The sequence below is a fragment of the Thamnophis sirtalis genome, unplaced genomic scaffold (assembly GCF_051295495.1).
Source record: "Thamnophis sirtalis isolate CommonGarterSnake01/CBP01778 unplaced genomic scaffold, rThaSir2_p1.2 scaffold_8, whole genome shotgun sequence".
Classification (NCBI taxonomy): Eukaryota; Metazoa; Chordata; class Lepidosauria; order Squamata; family Natricidae; genus Thamnophis; species Thamnophis sirtalis.
In genome coordinates, this window is record NW_028261388.1 from 20,149,312 (window position 1) to 20,168,706 (window position 19,395).

The window sequence follows — 19,395 nt, forward strand, 5'->3', positions numbered from 1 at the left end:
TTAATGGGCTAAAAACACCTTCCTGGCTGATAAATGACATGAGGACTTAGGGAAGCCATCGCCCTTTTTCTTGGGGAAGGGGTAGCACAAACTTCTGCATGGGACTACTCAGCAGCGACGCTTAACCACTGGGATCGCAAACCTTCCCCATCCAGTTGAAAGAAGCAGAGGTGCTGCAGCTGTTGGTGGTGGGCAATGCAATTCGGGTTTTCTTTAACCTGGTGGAACCAAAGGAGGAGGGACGGAAGGCGTGCGCGGGCAGCTAATTGACAGAACCTCCACGCAACCAGCGACGGCGACCGCCGACAGACGGGTGGTTTCTCCAATGGTTTCGCCCGACACCAAAGCCCTCCCTCTGGGAAAGCCAATGGGCGGGAACACTGGGCGGCCTTTCCCCGGGCTCGGATGGTTAGGTTTTTGTCCCTCCTCCTCCCCTTCGCCAGCAGCAGCGTTTAGCCCGGGACTGGACCGAGATAGAGTTGAGGAAGCGTTGGCGGAGCCGCGGAGGGTGCGTTTTACCCGCAGGCGGGAGGGGTGGGGGGAGCGACTTGGGCCGAACTCGGCGAGGGGATCCGAGGAACGGGTCGAGGTAGAAATAGTGGAGCCGGGTTTAGACGAACTGGCTCGAAGCCCAGCTGCCCTTTCAGGGTGGGGATAGGAGAGCAGACCAGCCGCGTCTCGGGAACAACCCGGGCTAAATACCCCGCTGCGTGTCGTTCTGGCGGCCGCTGCTGCTGCCCGTTTCCCCTCCCTTTCCCGCCTGTAGATTAGGAAGGCAAGAAAGGGTCAGCGGCGGGTAAAGAATCGGGAGGGCGGCAGCCCGGTTACGACGCGAGACAGGCGCTGGGCAGGCATGCGGAGAGGGCTGCCGTGGGGTATCTGGGTGCGTGCGTGTGCAGTGGGGGGGCGCCGTGTCTCTCCGCCCGGCTTTATTTCCAACTGCCTCCCGCGGGGCGGTCAGTGTGTGGGGAGGTGATTTATTCCCCGTCTCAACGCGGTTCCTTCTTCCCTCGGGGCGGGCAGAGGGTGGGGAAGAAAGTCGGTAATTGCGCTCCGCGGATCCTCTTTCTCCCCTCCCGTATTGTTTGGCTGGGTCTCTTTAATGGCGGCCGACTGGAGGCGGCAGTGCTGCTAGCGGACTGCAGGGGGCCGAGCGCAACTCCCGGGGCAATTGGCAGAAAGCGGAGCCGGGGTAGATTTTGGCTCTCGAGGCGCGGGGAAGGGGCGGGAGAAGGGAAAAGAAGCGAGTTTAGACTCGCTCCCGAGAGTTTTGAACCCTGGAGTGGAAGGTCTGGGTCGGGGCAGTTCTTCCGTGGGCTCCCGCGAACAGCAGAAACTCCTGTTTGTTGCCCGTTGGGGGGGGGGTCACGGCCGACGAGGGAAGACCCCCACCCCGCGGCCCCTGGTGTGAAGGGGACACCCGTGGGCCAAGAGGCTCCCTTTGGGAAGGGCATCTAGAGGGGTGCTGGGTACCAACTCCAAAGCAGCGGTGGCCACTCCGTCTCCTACCCATTGAGAAGGGCGTCTCCTGGAGGCGAAGATGAGAAGGTCCACTGCCCCCCCTGTAGATGCCCTCCCTTCTCCCTCCCCCTTTATTCTCTTTCCCCCTTCACCAGCACCTCTTTTCCCTCAGGCTGCGGGCCAGTTTGGCGCAGCCTTGGCAGAACCCAGCAAGGAGAAGGAGCTCCCCATTGTGAGTGCTATTTATATATGTTTTCCTGCCTCGGGAGGCGGAGGTAGAGCACCCGTTTTTGGCACGAGGGCTGGGGTGGGTGGGTGGGGATTAAGAGGAGGTGCCTCTCAGGGTATGTGGTGGGGGGGGGCGGGGGAAGACATGGTTGGGTGCAGCAGCAGCTGCTGCTGCCCTAGAGCCAAGCCCCGGTAATGGCCGGGAGGCGACTCCACCCCCGCGGGGTGGGCTCTGTTGCTGCAGACATCGCTCCTGCAATACCAACACTGGCAAGCAGACGACGGGCTCCTGCCGCTGCTCGCCTTGCCCATCGAAGGGGCGGGTATCTTTCGAGTGCCCTCTAGAGTTTTGGAGCGTAACTACAAGTGACATATTTTGACTCTTTGATTTTAAATGATTTGCATCCGAACTCTGAATCCCACCACCACCACCACTTTATCTGACCTGTTTGACAGGCAGCAAGGAGAGGACTTTTAAGAGAGAACCCACTTTTGGGCAAAGGCGTCCTTTAGTCATTCTTCTCTGTGTTTGGATCCCACAATTCCCCTCTCCCCTCTTTTCCAAATGGATTTGCTTGGGATTGGAGGTGAGAAGATCAAACCATAGGTGGTTATTATTATTATTTTTCAAGTTGTGGTAGTTCATACCTGAAAACAGTTATCTGTGTTGGCCTATTTTCTCTTGAAACCTTTGAGGTTGTTTGAGAGTCCTGTGAGCTGTTGTGTTCAGTTGTGTCTCATATTTTCAAGATGAATGCCATTGCTTTCTTTTAGCAAAATCTTTATATAGTAAGTCTGTTTGCATTCTGAAAACTTTACATTTACTGGTCCCATTCCCTTCACCTTACTAGGAAGAATTTGGAATCCCTAAATGGCAAAGTTACTTGGAAAAGGCCACCCTAATGGAAACAACTACAGACCTATTGCCTGATACTGAAAACATTAGTAGTTTTCAGCATAGTCTACATGGAGGATTATTTAATATCTTTTAAAGAATCAACTGGTGATATTCCAGTATCCAGAACCATAATTCAGTGGAATGACATTGAGAGTGATGCTTGTAAGAGTTTAAATATTGGTTTTATATTTAAATAAATGGTTTATAAATAAGACCATAGGAAGCTGATTCTTAACTGTCAGAATTATTTTACAATTATAGATGTGCCAAATAATTTCATGGGCGTACAAATTAGATGGTAAATCTTTCTTAATAAAAAAAGGGCCTCTAAATTTGGATAGAACATTGTTAAAGTTTTATCTTTAATGCTAATGTGAAATCATATGAAGGTTAATGTACATGTTATTGTTACAGTTCAGTTACATATTAGGCCAAGGCCCTGCTTGACTTTTTAAAATCTTTTTTCTTAATCTGAATTTCTTACTCTTAAATCTACCTATTTTAGCAATATCGTAGATAACAAAGGATGAGTTCCTTTTACTAGCATTATTGTTTATTTTGCTCTACCCATGCTCCAAAGTGGACCACTAAAAATAGCTGTTGCAGCCCTAGTTGAGTTTTAACTGAGTTTTTTAAAAACTCAGTTATGTAAAAAAAGAATAGATGTATTCCAAATAAAAATGGGAAGAAACACTTTCATGCTTAATAGTTTTTTTTTTAGTGTGACATACAAAGCCAGTCTTTCTATAATAGTTACAAGTGGGCAAAGTATTTTTGCATGTATGCAAGTCTTCCTGCAACGTCCTTTAAAATTACTATGTGATATGAGATGGGGAGTTTGAAAATTTTCTTATTTTTGCTTGAATATGATTGTAGAAGCTGACATGATTTATATCTTTGGTTTGGTTATTCTTACATGATTTCATTATGGAAACTTCTTGAATAGAAATAGCTTGCAAAGATTAGTTGATCATACAAAATGTTCAATTGAATATTTAACTGAAAGCACAAATAGGTTGGTGCTGTTTGCATTGTACCAAATAATAACTTGATTTGTTGATTTGTTAGTTTTGGTTTATTCAGTAAGTCATTAAACAATCCAACAATTTAAACTGAATGTAGCTTTGTATTTAAAATAAGCTTTAAGTTTCTGGTAACATTTGGCATTTTCACATAGAGTATCAAAACCAAATGAATATATTTATGCAGAAATCAAGCATAGGTCTACTGGAGATCCTGAATATCTAAGGTTTTATTTTTACAGTAGTCTTATTCTACTAATTCTGTTCAAAAATTAAGTGAATGCCAGGCAACATAAAAATTTCATAGAAAGTCTCTTCTGACTTACTGTACATGTAAAAATAAAACTCATTTCCACTTTTTACTTACTTTTTAAGGCAGGTTATTTGTTTCAAAATAAAACTTTGATTCTCACTTGAGAATTTATGCTGTACACAGTTGATTCTCTTTATTCTTCCTGTCAAAAGGAATAGTTAAACAGACCTGAATGATTTTGTGCAACATGTGTGAACTGGTTAGTCTATCTTGCTCTTTTCTAAGAGATAAGAATTATAAGTAATTATTCGTTCTTAAAGTGATTCTGGCTTAACAGAAAAGGAATAAAGCAGAATTCCTAGTTCTCTTATAAAGATAAATAAATCCCAGACAGACATGAACAAAAATCAATATTAAACTATACAGCACCCGAATCTATAAACAGTTGGTTCTTGCCTTACAACCACTTCTTCAGTGGTGATTTGGAACCACGACAGTGTTGAAAAATGACTTATGACACTTCCTTGAAGCTTTAACCATTGAACCACCCTCATGGCCACACAATTTAATTATCTTGGCAGCTATCTTGCATTTATGGAGGTTACAGTGTCTTACAATCATGTGATCATGACACAATATGTGTTCTTCCCAGCCAGCTTGTGACAAAGTCAATGGGGAAACCCAGATTTGCTTAACAACTTTATGATTCACTTAATTGTGATAAGTGACCAAAATTCTGGTCCCAATTGTGGTCATACATTGAGGACTACATATACTCTGTTTCTTCAATTTGAGTTATTCCTAGTCCTGCTGCTTATTGTCCATCTTTGCTCACATGCACTCTCACAACCTGGAGTAACAATTTATTTGCTAATATCAGCTCTAGTTTTAAAAAAGGTACTCTCAATACTCATATTACACAATGAGATGGATGATCTATACATTTAATAAATAAAAATTTTTTTTTAGTCTTTAAGGTACCACAATTGCCTTTAGTTTTAATTATAGAAGGAAAAATTCTACCTATGACTTAAAAAAGTTCCACTCAATTGTAATAACATGTCCTTGTTGAAAGTGGGCAAGATAGCACTGTTTCATTCTTATAGGTACTATAGATAAACAACGTTCAGTGCATAGAGCAGCTGTTTTCGGATTTCTTGATCAAACTGAAATGCGCTTTTTAGAAGTTTTGATCCATACATGAAATTAAACAAGACTGTTCTTGTCCAGATATGGCCCTAAATATGATTGGGAACTGGAGTTTAGAGAGGAAACAGCAAATTATGAACTAAACACAATGATTGATGTAGGAATAAACTGATTGGCTGTGCCATGCCTAGAGATAGGAAGGCCTGGAAAAAACTCAGAAAAATTGGGGGACAACAGGGTTTTTCTCGGATGTGCTGATGTGAGAATCCAAAGTATTGGTTAACTCCACCTTCTTTCTATTTGGATTCTCACTCAGCACATCTGGAAGGAGCATGTCAGGTAAGACCAACGCCCTTTGTCTGTTGTCCCTGCCCCGCCCCAATTTTTCCTAGTTTTTCCCAGACCTTCCCATCTCTAGCCATGCCTGAATACAAAGATACTGACTGGAGAGAAAGGGAAGGTGAACAGGTGAACTGGAACATAAGTCAGGTGGAGAGGAGGATGAAACACCCCAACAGTGCCCTACTTGCCTTATGAGACTTCTCCATATATTTTTCTGTCAAGACAATAATCAAAATGGGTCTTGATTGTGCAGAACTTCAAAGTCATACTGAGGGCTGCAAGATCCCTGCAGTAAGAAGAGGCATACTAAGTGTGAAGAAGGTAGGGAGGAAGCAATGTGCGCAATTCTTCTTCCATAAGCTCACTCTAAGATACTCCAGATAAAACCAGAACAACCAAGCATTCTGCATTTTGCTTTGGCTAATCAAGAACACTTCAGCAGAACCTCCAGGAAACTTGTTTGTTTCATGTTCAGGGGGGGGGGAAATGTTTTCAAATCCGTTAGGTAAACTGAGAGGTGGTGACTGGCCAAAGATCACCCAGAGAGTTGCAAGCATAAGTAGGAACTTAAAAATGAGATTTATTGTTATAATAGTTGGTCTACTATTTCAAGTTTAGCTGAAACTTCTAGAGCAACATAGATGTTTGTATTATAAGACCCCACTAATTTTGATAAGTCTTACTGTAATTATGAACATATAGTTATATATTTATATTTTTAGCAAACTTTAGTTTGCGTACACTCATGTTTAAAGTTACCAGACAGCATGGTAATTATATTCACGAATAAAAAATTCATGAATAAGTCGGTGAATTGCTCACTCCATTTGAAAGATTTGTAGTGTTCTTTTTACATCTCCTTTTTAGATGTAATAAACATTTGTTTTTGTTCCAGTGTCCACTCAAGTCAGTTGATTGTGTTTGTGAATTTATGTTGTTTATATTCATTTATATATGCACTTATTTATGAAATTTATATGGCACCTCAATCCATAGGACTCTACACAGTTTACAGTAAATAATAAAATACAATAATTATAAAATGATACAATAGAGTTAGAGCAATATTGTGCGTTTTGCCTTTAGGCCTCTCAAAAAGTATTGCTCTAACTCTATTGTATCATTGAGCTGGTATAGCCTTAGAAAAATAGTTTCTCAACTATCCTCAAGTTTGGGACTAAATTTGTATTTAGTTTATTTAAAAAAAAATTAAAGCAGTGCTAAAACTTAGTCTCCATTAGGAAGAGTCAATCACAAAACAACAATATAAGAAACTTAATGTTTGAGAGGCCTAAAGGCAAAGCCCACAAAAATGCTCAGTTCATTGATATATTACCACAATATGTGCATATTTTCTGTCAATAGTTCTCACACCTAATGGGCTACCAATATAAGAATATTAGCTACTTTACAAACATGTCACAGACACAAAGCAGAAATTAAAAAGTACATGCAGTTAAATCATTTAAATTGATATGTCCAGTCAGCTTTTTATGGAGTGTTCAGTGCAGGCCTAATGGAAAAGGGAGATAGCAAGGGGAATGAAGAGCCAGTGACTGGACTGGCCTTTTGTGAATCCTCTCTGGACAAGGAGAGAAGACTTGATTATCCTCCAAGTGCTCCAGACAGTTTCTCCTCATGAGAATACTGCAAGAAAGCAGACAATGGCGATTTTAGATATCAGGGAGATGAGGGAACATCACGTTACCATGATTGGTGCTTTTATGGATCAGAGTTTGCATACTTCTTTTTTTCTAATCTAAACTTTTTATTAAACACTTTTGGAAATTGCTTGTTAATTGCTTGTTTTGCTTTTCAGCTGAAAACTCTGAAATCTTTGGAACAATACGTTTCATAGCATCAGTGAGTTTCTTTCAATCCTTAAGGATTAAAAAAATATTTCTCTTAGATTATAGCAAAAATGTGATTGGAAAATTGATTTTGAAAAGTTATGGATGGACTAAAAGTCCAGATGTTTGAAATATGATTTCAAAATTAATTATAAGAATCCTTCATGTAGGAAAATACTGTTTGGAGGGAACCTGAAGGTACTAAAGATTACAATTAACGGAAGAACACTTAAATATCACTTATTAATTTCAAATATGTCTGCCATTAGACACTTTTTAAAGAACTTTATGAAACAAGTTTTACCAAAACAAGATTCAGAATGATAGGAAGGGGATTTTAAAATGAGAGGTTATGGAGATATGGAAAAAAAATTCTATGCTGGGCATAGAAAAGATATTAGCTGATGGCTTAGTAACTAAAACAAAAGAAATATAGAACTAAGAACAAAAAGTGTGATCTGGATATGTTTTCCAAATTGAATTTACAAATGATACTTATAGGTTTTTGAAGAATTTATGTGAAAGGATAAAGAAAAAAATGAAATCATGTTCTAGGACATTATTGAAGGTTGAAAATTAAAGATCAAGATTGTAAAAAGTAAAAGGACATAAAGTTGGTTTATTTGATCAAATATGTTATCTCAGGTAATCTTTAATGGATTTTTGTTGACCACAACTGAATGACAAGATTTTTAAGGAGTTGTTTTTAGATAAGAGATAAGATATGGGAAGAAGAGACAAATTGTTTTTTTAAGAGAAGGTGCTGTTATTAAAATTATTTATACTTGTGATGAAGGGGAACACATTTATTTATATTTTTATTTACTATTGCCTTAATTTTTCTGTCTTTTCTATTTTTCTTTATTTATTTTTTTAACTTTACATTATTTTTCTTTGTTTGCATTTTTATCTATCCTAATGGATTCTTGTATCCACATTACCTGTCCTAATGGATTCTTGTATCCATCTTGTATGAGACTGAAGAAGTATAAAAATAATGTTAAATAAATCTAAAGTTGAGAAATGGCCTTAAGCCATTTTTTGCCAATCGTCCAAAGTAAATGAAGAAGCACTATTGTGTGTATAAATATATTATGGGCATATGTATATGTACACACACTCATAAGCATACATATAAAATTCACATTTAGGGTTAGCACAATCATGTGATAGCTTATTAACTTGATTATGCGCCACAGAATTTGTAACTTATGGCTCATGTGTTTAAAGTACCTTGTTTCCCTGAAAATAAGACAGCGTCTTATTTTATTTTGACCCCCGAAATAAGCACTTTGCCTTATCTTCAGGGAGGTCTTATTATTTTTGAAGTGGTCACCTCATGGTTGCTGCTGTGTTGCAATATTTTTGGTGAGGGCTTATTATCGGGGGAAGTCTTATTTTTGGGGAAACAGGGTAGCTTGGCAAAATATGTACATTGATGGTAATTGCCTTTTGGGTAAGAATGGGTTAAGGATGCTTTTTTAACTGATACTTTTGCTGTCATTCCATTCTGATGAGTGGAAGATAGCCCAATTGGAATTTTGAAATATTCCATGTCCCCAGTTCTATCATACATGAATCTTCAGATATGTTTGGAAATATTGCTTGTTCATGTTTTGTAGATAGGATATAGTAGCAAAAATAGTCTAGACTCTAGAACAAAATGTTGCTGTTTTTTTAGATTTGTATAAATGCTTTCAGCCTGTGAAGTTGCAGATTTTTAAAAAAACCTGATTATGAATTCCTGAAGAAGCTTGTTGAAATATGTGGAACTAAATACTAGGATTTTTAGAAATTGTCACTATGCCATTGTTGTAACCTAAAATTAATGAATATAATAATGTATTAAAGTTCCATGCTGCCCAACTCCCAATAACTCCTTTTCTCTCTGTATAGAACAAATATATACTAAAGAATAACTTCCTTGGCTCACTTAATCTTATATAGAATTACATTAAGAGGGATAGGGTAAAAGTAATTGGTGCCAAACAGTATAAAATACTTCCTTTGCTGCTTCTTTAATATCGCCATATCTTCCCGTAAAGAGAGCTAAACATTAATCTTGCAACTTGGTTTAGTTGTGAAAGGATATGAACAAGTGGGCAGGCAAATGAATATTACTAGTAGCAGAAACACTTTACTGTTTCAAATAGTTCATTTATGTTTGAGATATAGGAACCTGCTGTACATTGAACAACTTCAGAGTAAAGATGGGCAATTTTGTGCCTTTTAAATAGATAAATGTTTTGAAGGAAATTTAGTATGTGGTAGAGAAATAAGAATAAATAAAAATAAGGCCATAATCTAAGCTGATAAATATTTTACTGTACTGCATAAAAATAACAGGGTTAAATTACATGATGAACCATTTTCTTTTCTCAATATTTATGGCCTAAGCAAACCTATCTTTTGCTATTAGATCTTTAAATATATGCAGATGTTGGCCAACATGAGGTTTCAAAAGCCATTTTTTAAGATGTTAGTTTAAAAGAAAGTTTTAAAAAATCAACACTGAAATTTTTGGTTGATGATAACATTGAGGAAAATAAAATATGATCATGTGACTCCTGCTTTTTAAAGGAAGATAGTAGTGTATCTACTTTGGGAAATGTTGCTTGCAATGGGAAATATGTTGATGTAATATTTTTATGACATTTTCTGAGATTCTGCTGAGGGTGAACTTGACTATACTGTTCATCTCAACAGCCATCTTGCTTTTGAATTGTTTTTAAGGATTTGAAAATCCTTAAAAAGGATTTTGGCTGAAAATTAAATTACTTTGTATAATTATATTGTCAATTATATTGTCATCTTTCATGGCAAATTTGCATTCTCAATATTTGTTAAATCTATTTCAGGATGCTTGTTTTCAAAAAAACATTTCCAGCTTGTCTAGAGAAGTAAGCAAAGTTCCCAGGATCAAAAAGGCATTGGAAAACTTTAACTTTACAAATTACTGGATGTTTTTAAATAAGTAAGTATTTGGATTTGAAATACATTTAAAAAAAAAAATTAACTGCTTCAAGCAGTCAATTGAATGGGGGAAATTAAATATAAAATTAAGTAAATAATAAGAAAGAGTTGCTATAATGCTTTTAATGCTATAAGTTGCGCATGAAAGTAGGAACTGTCATGTCTTGGCTGCAAAAATACAGATAACTAGGTAATAGGAGTGGGACTTTTTTTCATTCTTTTACTGTTATCTAGTATCTATCTAAATTTGGGTTGTCTAGATATGGTATATCTATGTAAAAGCCAGAATTTTTGAAAATGTTAGTTTACTGTCACTTACCAGATTGCTGATTTATACAGAAATTGTTTCAGTAGATTATAAGTAGTTTGATATAGCAATTAAATTATTGGACTAGAACTGGGAGACTATGTTTTCTAGTCCTTAGCATGAAGCCACTAAGGAGTGTCTTAGAACACTAGTCATTCTCTCTCAGCCATTGAAAGAAAAAAAAAGTAGTAAACTACTTTTGAAAATATTGCCAAGAAAACTGCATCTCTCTAGTTGCCAGGAGTCAAGACCGACACAAAGCTGTAGATGAATGGATAGACAGACTGACTGAGGGATGGACGGACTGCTGGATGGACTGACCAACCTTTATCAATTCAAGATTTTATTGGCAAAAGTGGATTGGACCCATACAAACCCTAACTTTGATTTGATTTGATTTGATTTAAATACATACAATATAATCATTGGTGTGGCAGGGATATACAGACCAGCTTTTTGCCCAAACCTGATGTCACAGACTGAGAGAGATGACTCTCCCAAAGTCACCCAACTGCTCAATTTAGTAATGCCTAAAGTGGAATTACAACTCAAAGACTCCTGATTTCTACCTGGTGTCTTAACTACTAGAACAAACTGGATTTTCTCCAGTATTTTTAATTATTTCATTTCATTGATAAGATAAAAATTTGAAGAAGCTTCATATATCACATCCCAGAATTTGAGGGAAGGGACATATGGTCCTAGGACTTCAGATTTAATTAACCAAGAGAAACACAAGCTACTTAACAGCTTTGATTGTAATGTGGGACTAAGAATTTGCTTTTACTATCCTAAAAAGTCATGGTTTGTTTTTTGGTTGTTAGATTCCAATTTATGCTTTGTTTTCAGAGAAACAGTTCAGTTTCTGGGTTACAGGAGTTGCTTTTTTAATTGAGCCTTGCTTTGCAATAGGAGATAATAGAGCACTGGGCATAGTCATTCAATACAATGCTTTGTTTTATTTTGAACATATTTAAATAAATTAAAGGAAAGATGGTACTTTGAAAAATAATTAAAAAATCTAATCAGGATGTTATAGTGAAACTGCTTTCTCTTTTTGTAACAGTTTTTCTGGAAGGCCAGAAGGTAGCTGAAAATTGGCGTTGTCTGAACCTACATCTGGTTTATAAGGGCTTATCACAATGGCAACTGGCCTAGCCAATGTAGGAAGCTCTTTTGGAGGTCCATCTAATTCTCTGGTGTCTAGATCTAAGTTCCAGAGTACCTCCGTAGAAGATGATGATGATGTTGTGTTTGTTGAACCTGTACAACCTCCACAAATCTCTACACCATTAATAACAGAACACAGAAATGTTTTTAATTCATCCAGTAATGAAGAGCAACATGGAAATGACCCTAAAATATCAGCTTCGTCAAAAGACACGAGTGCTCAGAAGGGAAGTATAACTGAGACTATTATTATTGATGATGAAGAAGACATTGAAACAAATCAGGGACAAGAGAGAAATGATTCCAGTTTCAATGAAAGAAGATTTCCAGAGGGTAAAAACAGAACCAATGAAATGGAATTCTCAACATCCAGTTTTTCAAGAAGTAAGGTAAATGCAGGAATAGGTAATAGTGGTATAACCACAGAACCAGACTCTGAAATTCAAATAGCTAATGTTACTACATTAGAAAGAGGTATGAGCTCTGTGAGTGTTGGCCGTTTAGAAAATACTGAAGGGCGTGACATGAACTTAATGATAACACATGTAACATCACTACAGAATACCAACTTGGGAGATGTATCTAACGGACTGCAGTCAAGTAATTTTGGTGTTAATATACAAACATACACCCCATCTTTAACTTCACAGACCAAGACTGGTGTAGGACCTTTCAATCCCGGTAGAATGAACGTAGCTGGTGATGTCTTTCAGAATGGAGAATCTGCAACTCATCATAATCCAGGTAGGTTATATCTGTATGTATATTTTTATCCTAAAACTTGGAAATTCTCGTAAAGCCAATTACATTCTGAGTTATTTTGCAACTATTTTAGTGCAGTTTTATAAAATTACGTTGTATGTTGCTTGAAAGGTTAACTTAAACCACACTTTTGTAATAAAAGTGCTTTAAACAATTAGTTTTTTTTTGACTACGATTATCTGGAACTTTGGGGCCTTTAAAAGAATTCCTATCTTTTGGGGCTGATAAGCAAATTAAATATATTGAGTACTGGATTTCTTTAAAATAAGGCAACCATGAGGCTGTAGTTAGATGCTCCAATATTATAGGTTATATAATATATGTTAAATATTGGAACAAATATATTCCAATATTGGAGGGGCTGTCACAGAAGAGTGGGACAACCTATTTTCCAAAGACCAGACAAGGAACAATGGATGGAAACTTATCAAGGAGAGATTCATCCTAGAAATGAGAAATTTTCAGACAGTGAGAACAATCAACCAATGGAATATTTTGCCTTCAGAAGTTCTGGGTGCTTCATCACTGGAAGCTTTCAAGAAGAGACTGGACTGCCACTTGTAAAAAATGGTACAGGGTCTCCTGCTTGAGCAGGGGATTGGACTAGGTGACCTACAAGTCTCTTCCAACTCTGTTATTCTAAGTCTTCTAAAAATGTCTACATTTTACAGAAAGCGAAAGTGTGAAATTAAAAGAAAGGTAATTTAGCATAGAATCTTAAAAAAAACACCAAATGGGTCACAATTGTAAAACAGAAATCATTTAAACTCTTTTCTAGAAGTAAGCTTGAGAGAGAAGTTTACTGAAAAAATGATTTAACAGGATTTAGTTGATATATCATTTTGCCTGTCTTACAAAAACATATGCAAGACAAACATTATCACATGCACATGGAAGAGCAAAACTATTCTCTGTTTCCCAACACTTTTCTTCCCTCGCATCCCAAGATATGCTCAATGCACCTACTTAGCATTTTTGTGCTTTTACTGGAAATTCTCATTAGAAACTGTCTGGCATTCTTAAGAATGAAAGATTGCATTGGAGTCTGGCAAATTGTTTTGAAAACTTCTTTTTTTAGCTGGGTAATTTGAAGTATAATCAATAATTATTGTGCAGGCTATCTACTGTAAAATGAAGCTGAATTCTTAGCATTTTTTCCATTTCAATAAGCATTAAATATATTTGGTGAAAATCCGTCAAGGTATAAGTTTGCTAATAAACATAAAATGAAACCATACTTGTTTAAATATTTGCATATAGAACAGTGACGATGGCAATATAGAGATTTGCTGAGCTCCAATAGCTAAGAGTTACATACAGTAGGATTGAGCAGTGGGAATTAGGGAATGTGCTCACTCAAATAAATCACTAATGAACTACAGCGCAATGGTAGCACAGTGTATTGTGGTGCTTTGTAGTTTTACTTTTGAGTCATACTTTTAGCAAATTGTCAGACTGTAAATAAATTTAATAGTTTATTTTCATTATTTATAAGTAAACATATGTTAGTAAACAAATTTAATAATTTATTGCATTATTTATAAGCCATTGTTTAATACAATTTCTACATTACTTTGTGAGAGCTACATGTATTTTGAAATAGTCAAATATGTGTTAAAATGCCTGCCATGTATCTGATTCTTTTCTGAAATATTTTGAATCACAGCCAGCATATTGATAAGGATTTCCCTCCTCTGTATCATAACTTACCATTATTTTTATGTGTTAGCATTCTCTCTTACCTGGTGATAATATCAGGACTGGTTTTATACAGCAAGATTAGAATCTATACCATGCAACTACTACCTCACGTGTCTCGAAAGTACAAAGATGGAAGGAAAAAGAAGAAAATTGGATCTTTACCAGAATTAAAAATACAAAATAAAAATAAAGCATTGGAGAAATTCTTCTCCTCAAAGCTGTGGAACTATAGTAGTTGTAGTTACATTCTCAAAGTAGCTATTGATAATGCTTTGCTTAGTGTTGCTTTGCAGACCCTAAAATACACTTACAGGGTTGCAATGAAGGTTCCAGCTAATTTTTGAGCTTGATGCTGTTCTCCATCAAGGGTTGAAGGCCATATACTTTCTTCTCCAATGCATTTCCCAACAGTGGGATCTCAGCTTTGAGCAAACATTTGCCATTTTTCTCTGCTGTGCGCTTCCTTATTTTCAGTGTGATGGAAGTAAACACAAAGAAAGCATTAAGATCAAAATAATTAAGATGCCAGGAATTATTGGGGGTAGAGACTGGATGTTAAATTTTGCATGTGCACAAAATAGAGACCTCAGTGTGCCAACAATTGTATGCGGTATCATTTACTCTGCCTAGTAAGATTCATGTCTACAGTTATCAACTTCAGATACCTGAAACCACAGCAAAAAATGTAGTTTTCACACAATTATTTTTCAGTGCATTCACATATAAACTTTCCAATGTTTCATGAGCATCACTAGCTTTTAAATAACATTCTTTAGGACAGGATGTATGATATCTGCTTTACTTTTTGCATAATTGTTTGATGGTTTTGCAAATGTAGCAAAATAATTTGTGCAAACATCACTGAAGATGTGATGTTACTGAGGTGATCATTACTAGAAGTTAAAAAGATGAAAATACAACTATATTTTTGCCACATGAATAGAATTTGACTGCATTATCAATTGTTATGCAAGAAAGTGCAATACTAAATAAAGGAACCAAAATTACTGGAATGTAACCAATGGCAGAAAATGCTGACGAAGCAATGGTTTTTAATAGAAGATAAAAATAACCTTGAAAGCTAGAGATTGGAGTTGTGGATATGGTTAATAAAAGAGGTATGTATCAAATAGGCAGTATCTCAATGTCACACACAACAGAACTGCACCAATTGAAATGTTTTGCTTAAATGTTTCAAGTTGGTTGTGTTTTGTTGGAACAAAACTCAGAACAGCTCAAATGTTCTGTCCGAAAAGAAATGTTTTTGAGTCTCCTGACCATCACTGAGAACTTCAGAACAGCTTCCATTCAATAGTTTCTTATCTCAGATAGGCAATGTAGTAGTTTATATAAATGCTGCTTGTTAACCAGATTTAAAAAAATTAATTAACATTATGATTGTGAAATATTTTTTGGAACATTACAATGACATTACATTTCCTCAGAGAAAATAAATGTTGTCATCAACTGTTATCCAAAAAGTTAGCTCCACATTGTCTTCAACCAAAAGAAGAGAAAGAGGCTTTTTAAATTACTTCACATTTTTTATACCCATATTCTTTGGAAATATTTATTTATTTAGTACATTTATATGCGATCCATCTCATTTTGAAAAGTAAATATATAGACCAAGGAGAACAGTTAACACTTTTAAGTTTATCTAGCTTACTATATGTGTTGGGTTGTTTTGTTTTGTTTTTGTTATCTCTTAGAAGCCCACCAAAAGAAATTGTTTTCATTTTCCTGATACTTTTGCTTGCATGAACTAATAGCTGATAGTTACAAAAATAAAAAGGGAAGTATTGATGTTTTTAACCTTATGAGTAATATTAATGTGAGAGCATACACAGTATTATATCAACACTAAAAATATCCGAAGAAAATCAAGATTCTTTATATATGTACCATCTCAAAGGTAATAACAGTACTGTGTTACCTGCCTTTCTAATATTCTGCTAAAGTCAAAGTTAAATTGGAATGAAATTAACATGCTACATCTGAACTGCAGTTGCAGAGATATAAAAAAATGTACCTCAAGTCAAAAGGTATTCCCAAAAGCAGGGAGCTAACACTGAATTATGGAAAGTATGCTCAAGTTAAAATAAAAGTAAAGATTTGTAGTTTAAAATCCTCTTGCTGATACTTAAGGTAAGTATTCATTACTTGTATATAATACAAATACAGAATGTAAACAATATAAGATGCTTTTCAGATACTGAATTATTCCTTTGTAAGATGTGGTAAGGCACTAGGGAAGTAGACAAACTTGAAACTTCTTTGGAAATTAACAGTCCTTTTTTCAATAATGGAAATTAAAATATAAAGCTTTATCCTTTTTCTTAAACTAAGGCTTAGAGGATATTTGTTTTACATGACCAATAAATCATTTCCATGTTGCCCTTATTTTCTCAGGCCATTGTCAAAAGTAATCTCATTGTTTAATTTGCTTTGTAGTATCATGTTAAATTTTGACAAGAATTTTACATAGGAACAATTCATATTTTAAAAGTTTTTGAAATGTTGATTTAAACAGTAATATGCTCAAAGTTACCATGATTTATAATCTTCAATTGCAATTTTAATGAGTTTTTTTTAAAAAATAGGGCTATATAGAAATTAGTGCAGTTCAATTCACTGTTAACAGTTAAACAATTTCTGTAGTTTTTACCTGCACTAGCAATGCAATACTGTGCTTTACTGTCAGATTAATGCCAGCCTATTGCCATTGTAAACTTCCTAAAGCTGTTTACATCCAGTTTCTTCATTTTGTATTTTTAAGATTCCTGGATATCTCAGTCAGCTTCATTTCCAAGGAATCAGAAGCAACCAGGTGTAGATTCCCTGTCTCCTGTGGCATCTCTTCCCAAACAAGTCTTCCAACCACCTGCACAACAACAACAACCTTCAAAGCAGGTTAAAGTTACATGCGCTAACTGCAAAAAGCCTTTGCAGAAGGGCCAGACTGCGTATCAGCGGAAAGGATCTGTTCATCTTTTTTGTTCTACTACTTGCCTTTCATCATTTTCACATAAACCAGCTCCAAAGAAACTCTGTGTTATGTGTAAAAAGTAAGGATTTTTCTTATTTCTTGATCATATTTGTTAAAACTATAGTCCCGTTAATTGTTCTAATAACTTTGTGAAATCCATTTTATTATTTAAGAGACAACTGAGATACTTTATGTTCTTTCATCATTTGTTTGCATAGTAATATAGTCCTGGGCAAAGGTTAAGAAGTAAAGTTTGTTATTGGGTAGTAATAATTTACTATAGTTGCTATCGTTTGTTCTGACATTTCATTGGAATTAAAATTAATAGTGAATGTAGACATAAGCATGGCTGTAAGTTATAGGTGTATAAGTCAAAAGTGCCCTGTTTTAAATTTTTTTTAAAGGAGAAAAAGTCACATTTTCTAAATGGAAATTGGTTTGCATAAGTGATTAAAGTAAACTAGTAGTCAAATTGGAAGTTTTTTTATTTTATTTCTATAGCTACCTATATTAATAAGTGATCTATTAAGATTCTTATTTAAAACTGCTGTAATAATTATGATGCATTCAGATTTTGTTTAAAAAAACTGGTTATGAAGTTGGGCTTCATACAAGCCTATAGCTGTGCAGCCTTTGACCTTTATCTATTTTATTTAATACATGTAAATAGAAAAGCAAGATCTTTTGATTTTTGATGTTTATCAGCAATAAATAGGAAAAACATAAAGGAATAATTTTGTTTGTAGTGACATTTATTAGGTCACCATTTTTATCTCTTAATTTATCTCATTTCATCATTGTTTTCTGATTACTAATTGTGAAATGAAAAACTGGCTGAAAGAACTCATTCCTTTTCCAATGTCTCTACCTCAAAAGCAATATTCCCTTTTTTTAAATGTCAATCATAATCAAGAATTGCCAGTGTATCACTTCAAAAGTTGGTAATAAAACATACTGTGATACTTTCTGTCTCATTGATAGTTCATTCCTTCTTGTATATACAAATATCAAAACATAAAAGAGCCAAGGTGGCGCAGTGGTTAAAATGCAGCACTGCAGGCTACTGCTAGATCAGCAGGTCAGCGGTTCAAATCTCACCGGCTCAGGGCTGACTCAGCCTTCCATCCTTCCGAGGTGGGTAAAATGAGGACCCAGATTGTTGGGGGCAATATGCTGACTCTCTGTAAACCGCTTAGAGAGGCCTGAAAGGCCTATGAAGCGGTATATAAGTCCACTGCTATTGCTATTGCTATTGCTATAAAAGGGGATAAATAGGGGTTGGAGGAAGAAGGTTGTTCGGGGTTTATATCTTGTTACATCAGTACAAGAAGATAAACATGTCAAAAGCTTCATAAAAGCAGGATGATAGAAATTACTTAGTATTTGGCCAATTATATTTGTTTTCCCCTGATTTTTTTTGTAGCACAATTGCTTTTTCAATAAATAGAAACAGGGACTCTTGTTAAGAAGTACACTATTTTCTGTTGAAATTGAATATTACATTCATAAAGAGCTGTTAGGTTTTTTTTAAAGAGCTGAAATTTCTGAGAAAAAAACATTCAATGGTTGCTGAATTACTAAGACATAATCATTTTGTTTTTCAGAGACATAACAACAATGAAAGGAACTATTGTTGCTCAGGTTGATTCAAGCGAATCTTTCCAGGAGTTTTGCAGTACATCATGTCTGTCTTTCTATGAAGACAAACAGAATCCCTCAAAAGGAATCTTAAATAAATCAAGATGCACTATCTGTGGCAAACTAACTGAGGTTTGTTTGCTATTTTTCACTGATTTTTTTTCTAAAATAAGTTTTATTTGAGTTGCTTAAGAAACTATTGATATAATTATATCATTGTTTAAAGAAAAACAGTGGATTATTTAGTTAAGGCTCCTTGCCCATGAGGAGTTCCTGTTTTCCCGAAAATAAGACCAAGCTGGATAATAAGCCCAATCGGGCTTCTGAGCACATGCACTAAAATAAGTCCTCACCCCCAAAATAAGCCCTCCCCGAAATATTTAAATGCATGCGCAGCCAGTTTCTATCATTTCTGGGATGGGACGGACATACCCAAATGCCCCTGCCATCCATGAGCAAATCTTAGCTATCACGTCCCTTCCCTTAGTGGTTAAGGGTCCTCCCTGCACCTCAAAAATAAAAGACCTCCCTGAAAAAAAGCCAAGTGCTTATTTTGGGGGTCAAAAGAAAATAAGACCCTTTCGGGGAAACACGGTATCACGTTTCATCTCTTGACAAATACTCATACTAAGTAGAAGACATAAAAGTTCTA

General features: G+C 36.2%; 1 protein-coding gene across 7 annotated transcripts in view; it reads left to right on the forward strand.

The window, feature by feature from the left end:
• The first annotated feature begins 402 nt into the window (after window positions 1–402).
• Window positions 403–19,395, forward strand: part of ZMYM2 (zinc finger MYM-type containing 2) — a 74,271-nt gene continuing 55,278 nt past the window's right edge. For 4 of the 7 annotated variants that reach the window (XM_014056884.2, XM_014056887.2, XM_087721212.1 and 1 more), the window contains exons 1-5: window positions 403–508; window positions 10,062–10,177; window positions 11,550–12,397; window positions 16,896–17,184; window positions 18,710–18,875. In XM_014056884.2, coding sequence (XP_013912359.2) covers window positions 11,626–12,397; window positions 16,896–17,184; window positions 18,710–18,875 — 1,227 coding nt within the window. In that variant the 5' untranslated portion in view covers window positions 403–508; window positions 10,062–10,177; window positions 11,550–11,625. Of the gene's footprint in view, window positions 509–1,566; window positions 1,694–7,175; window positions 7,217–10,061; window positions 10,178–11,549; window positions 12,398–16,895; window positions 17,185–18,709; window positions 18,876–19,395 lie in introns of those variants that run through there. The other 3 variants (XM_014056886.2, XM_087721211.1, XM_014056885.2) reach the window with 3 other exon arrangements.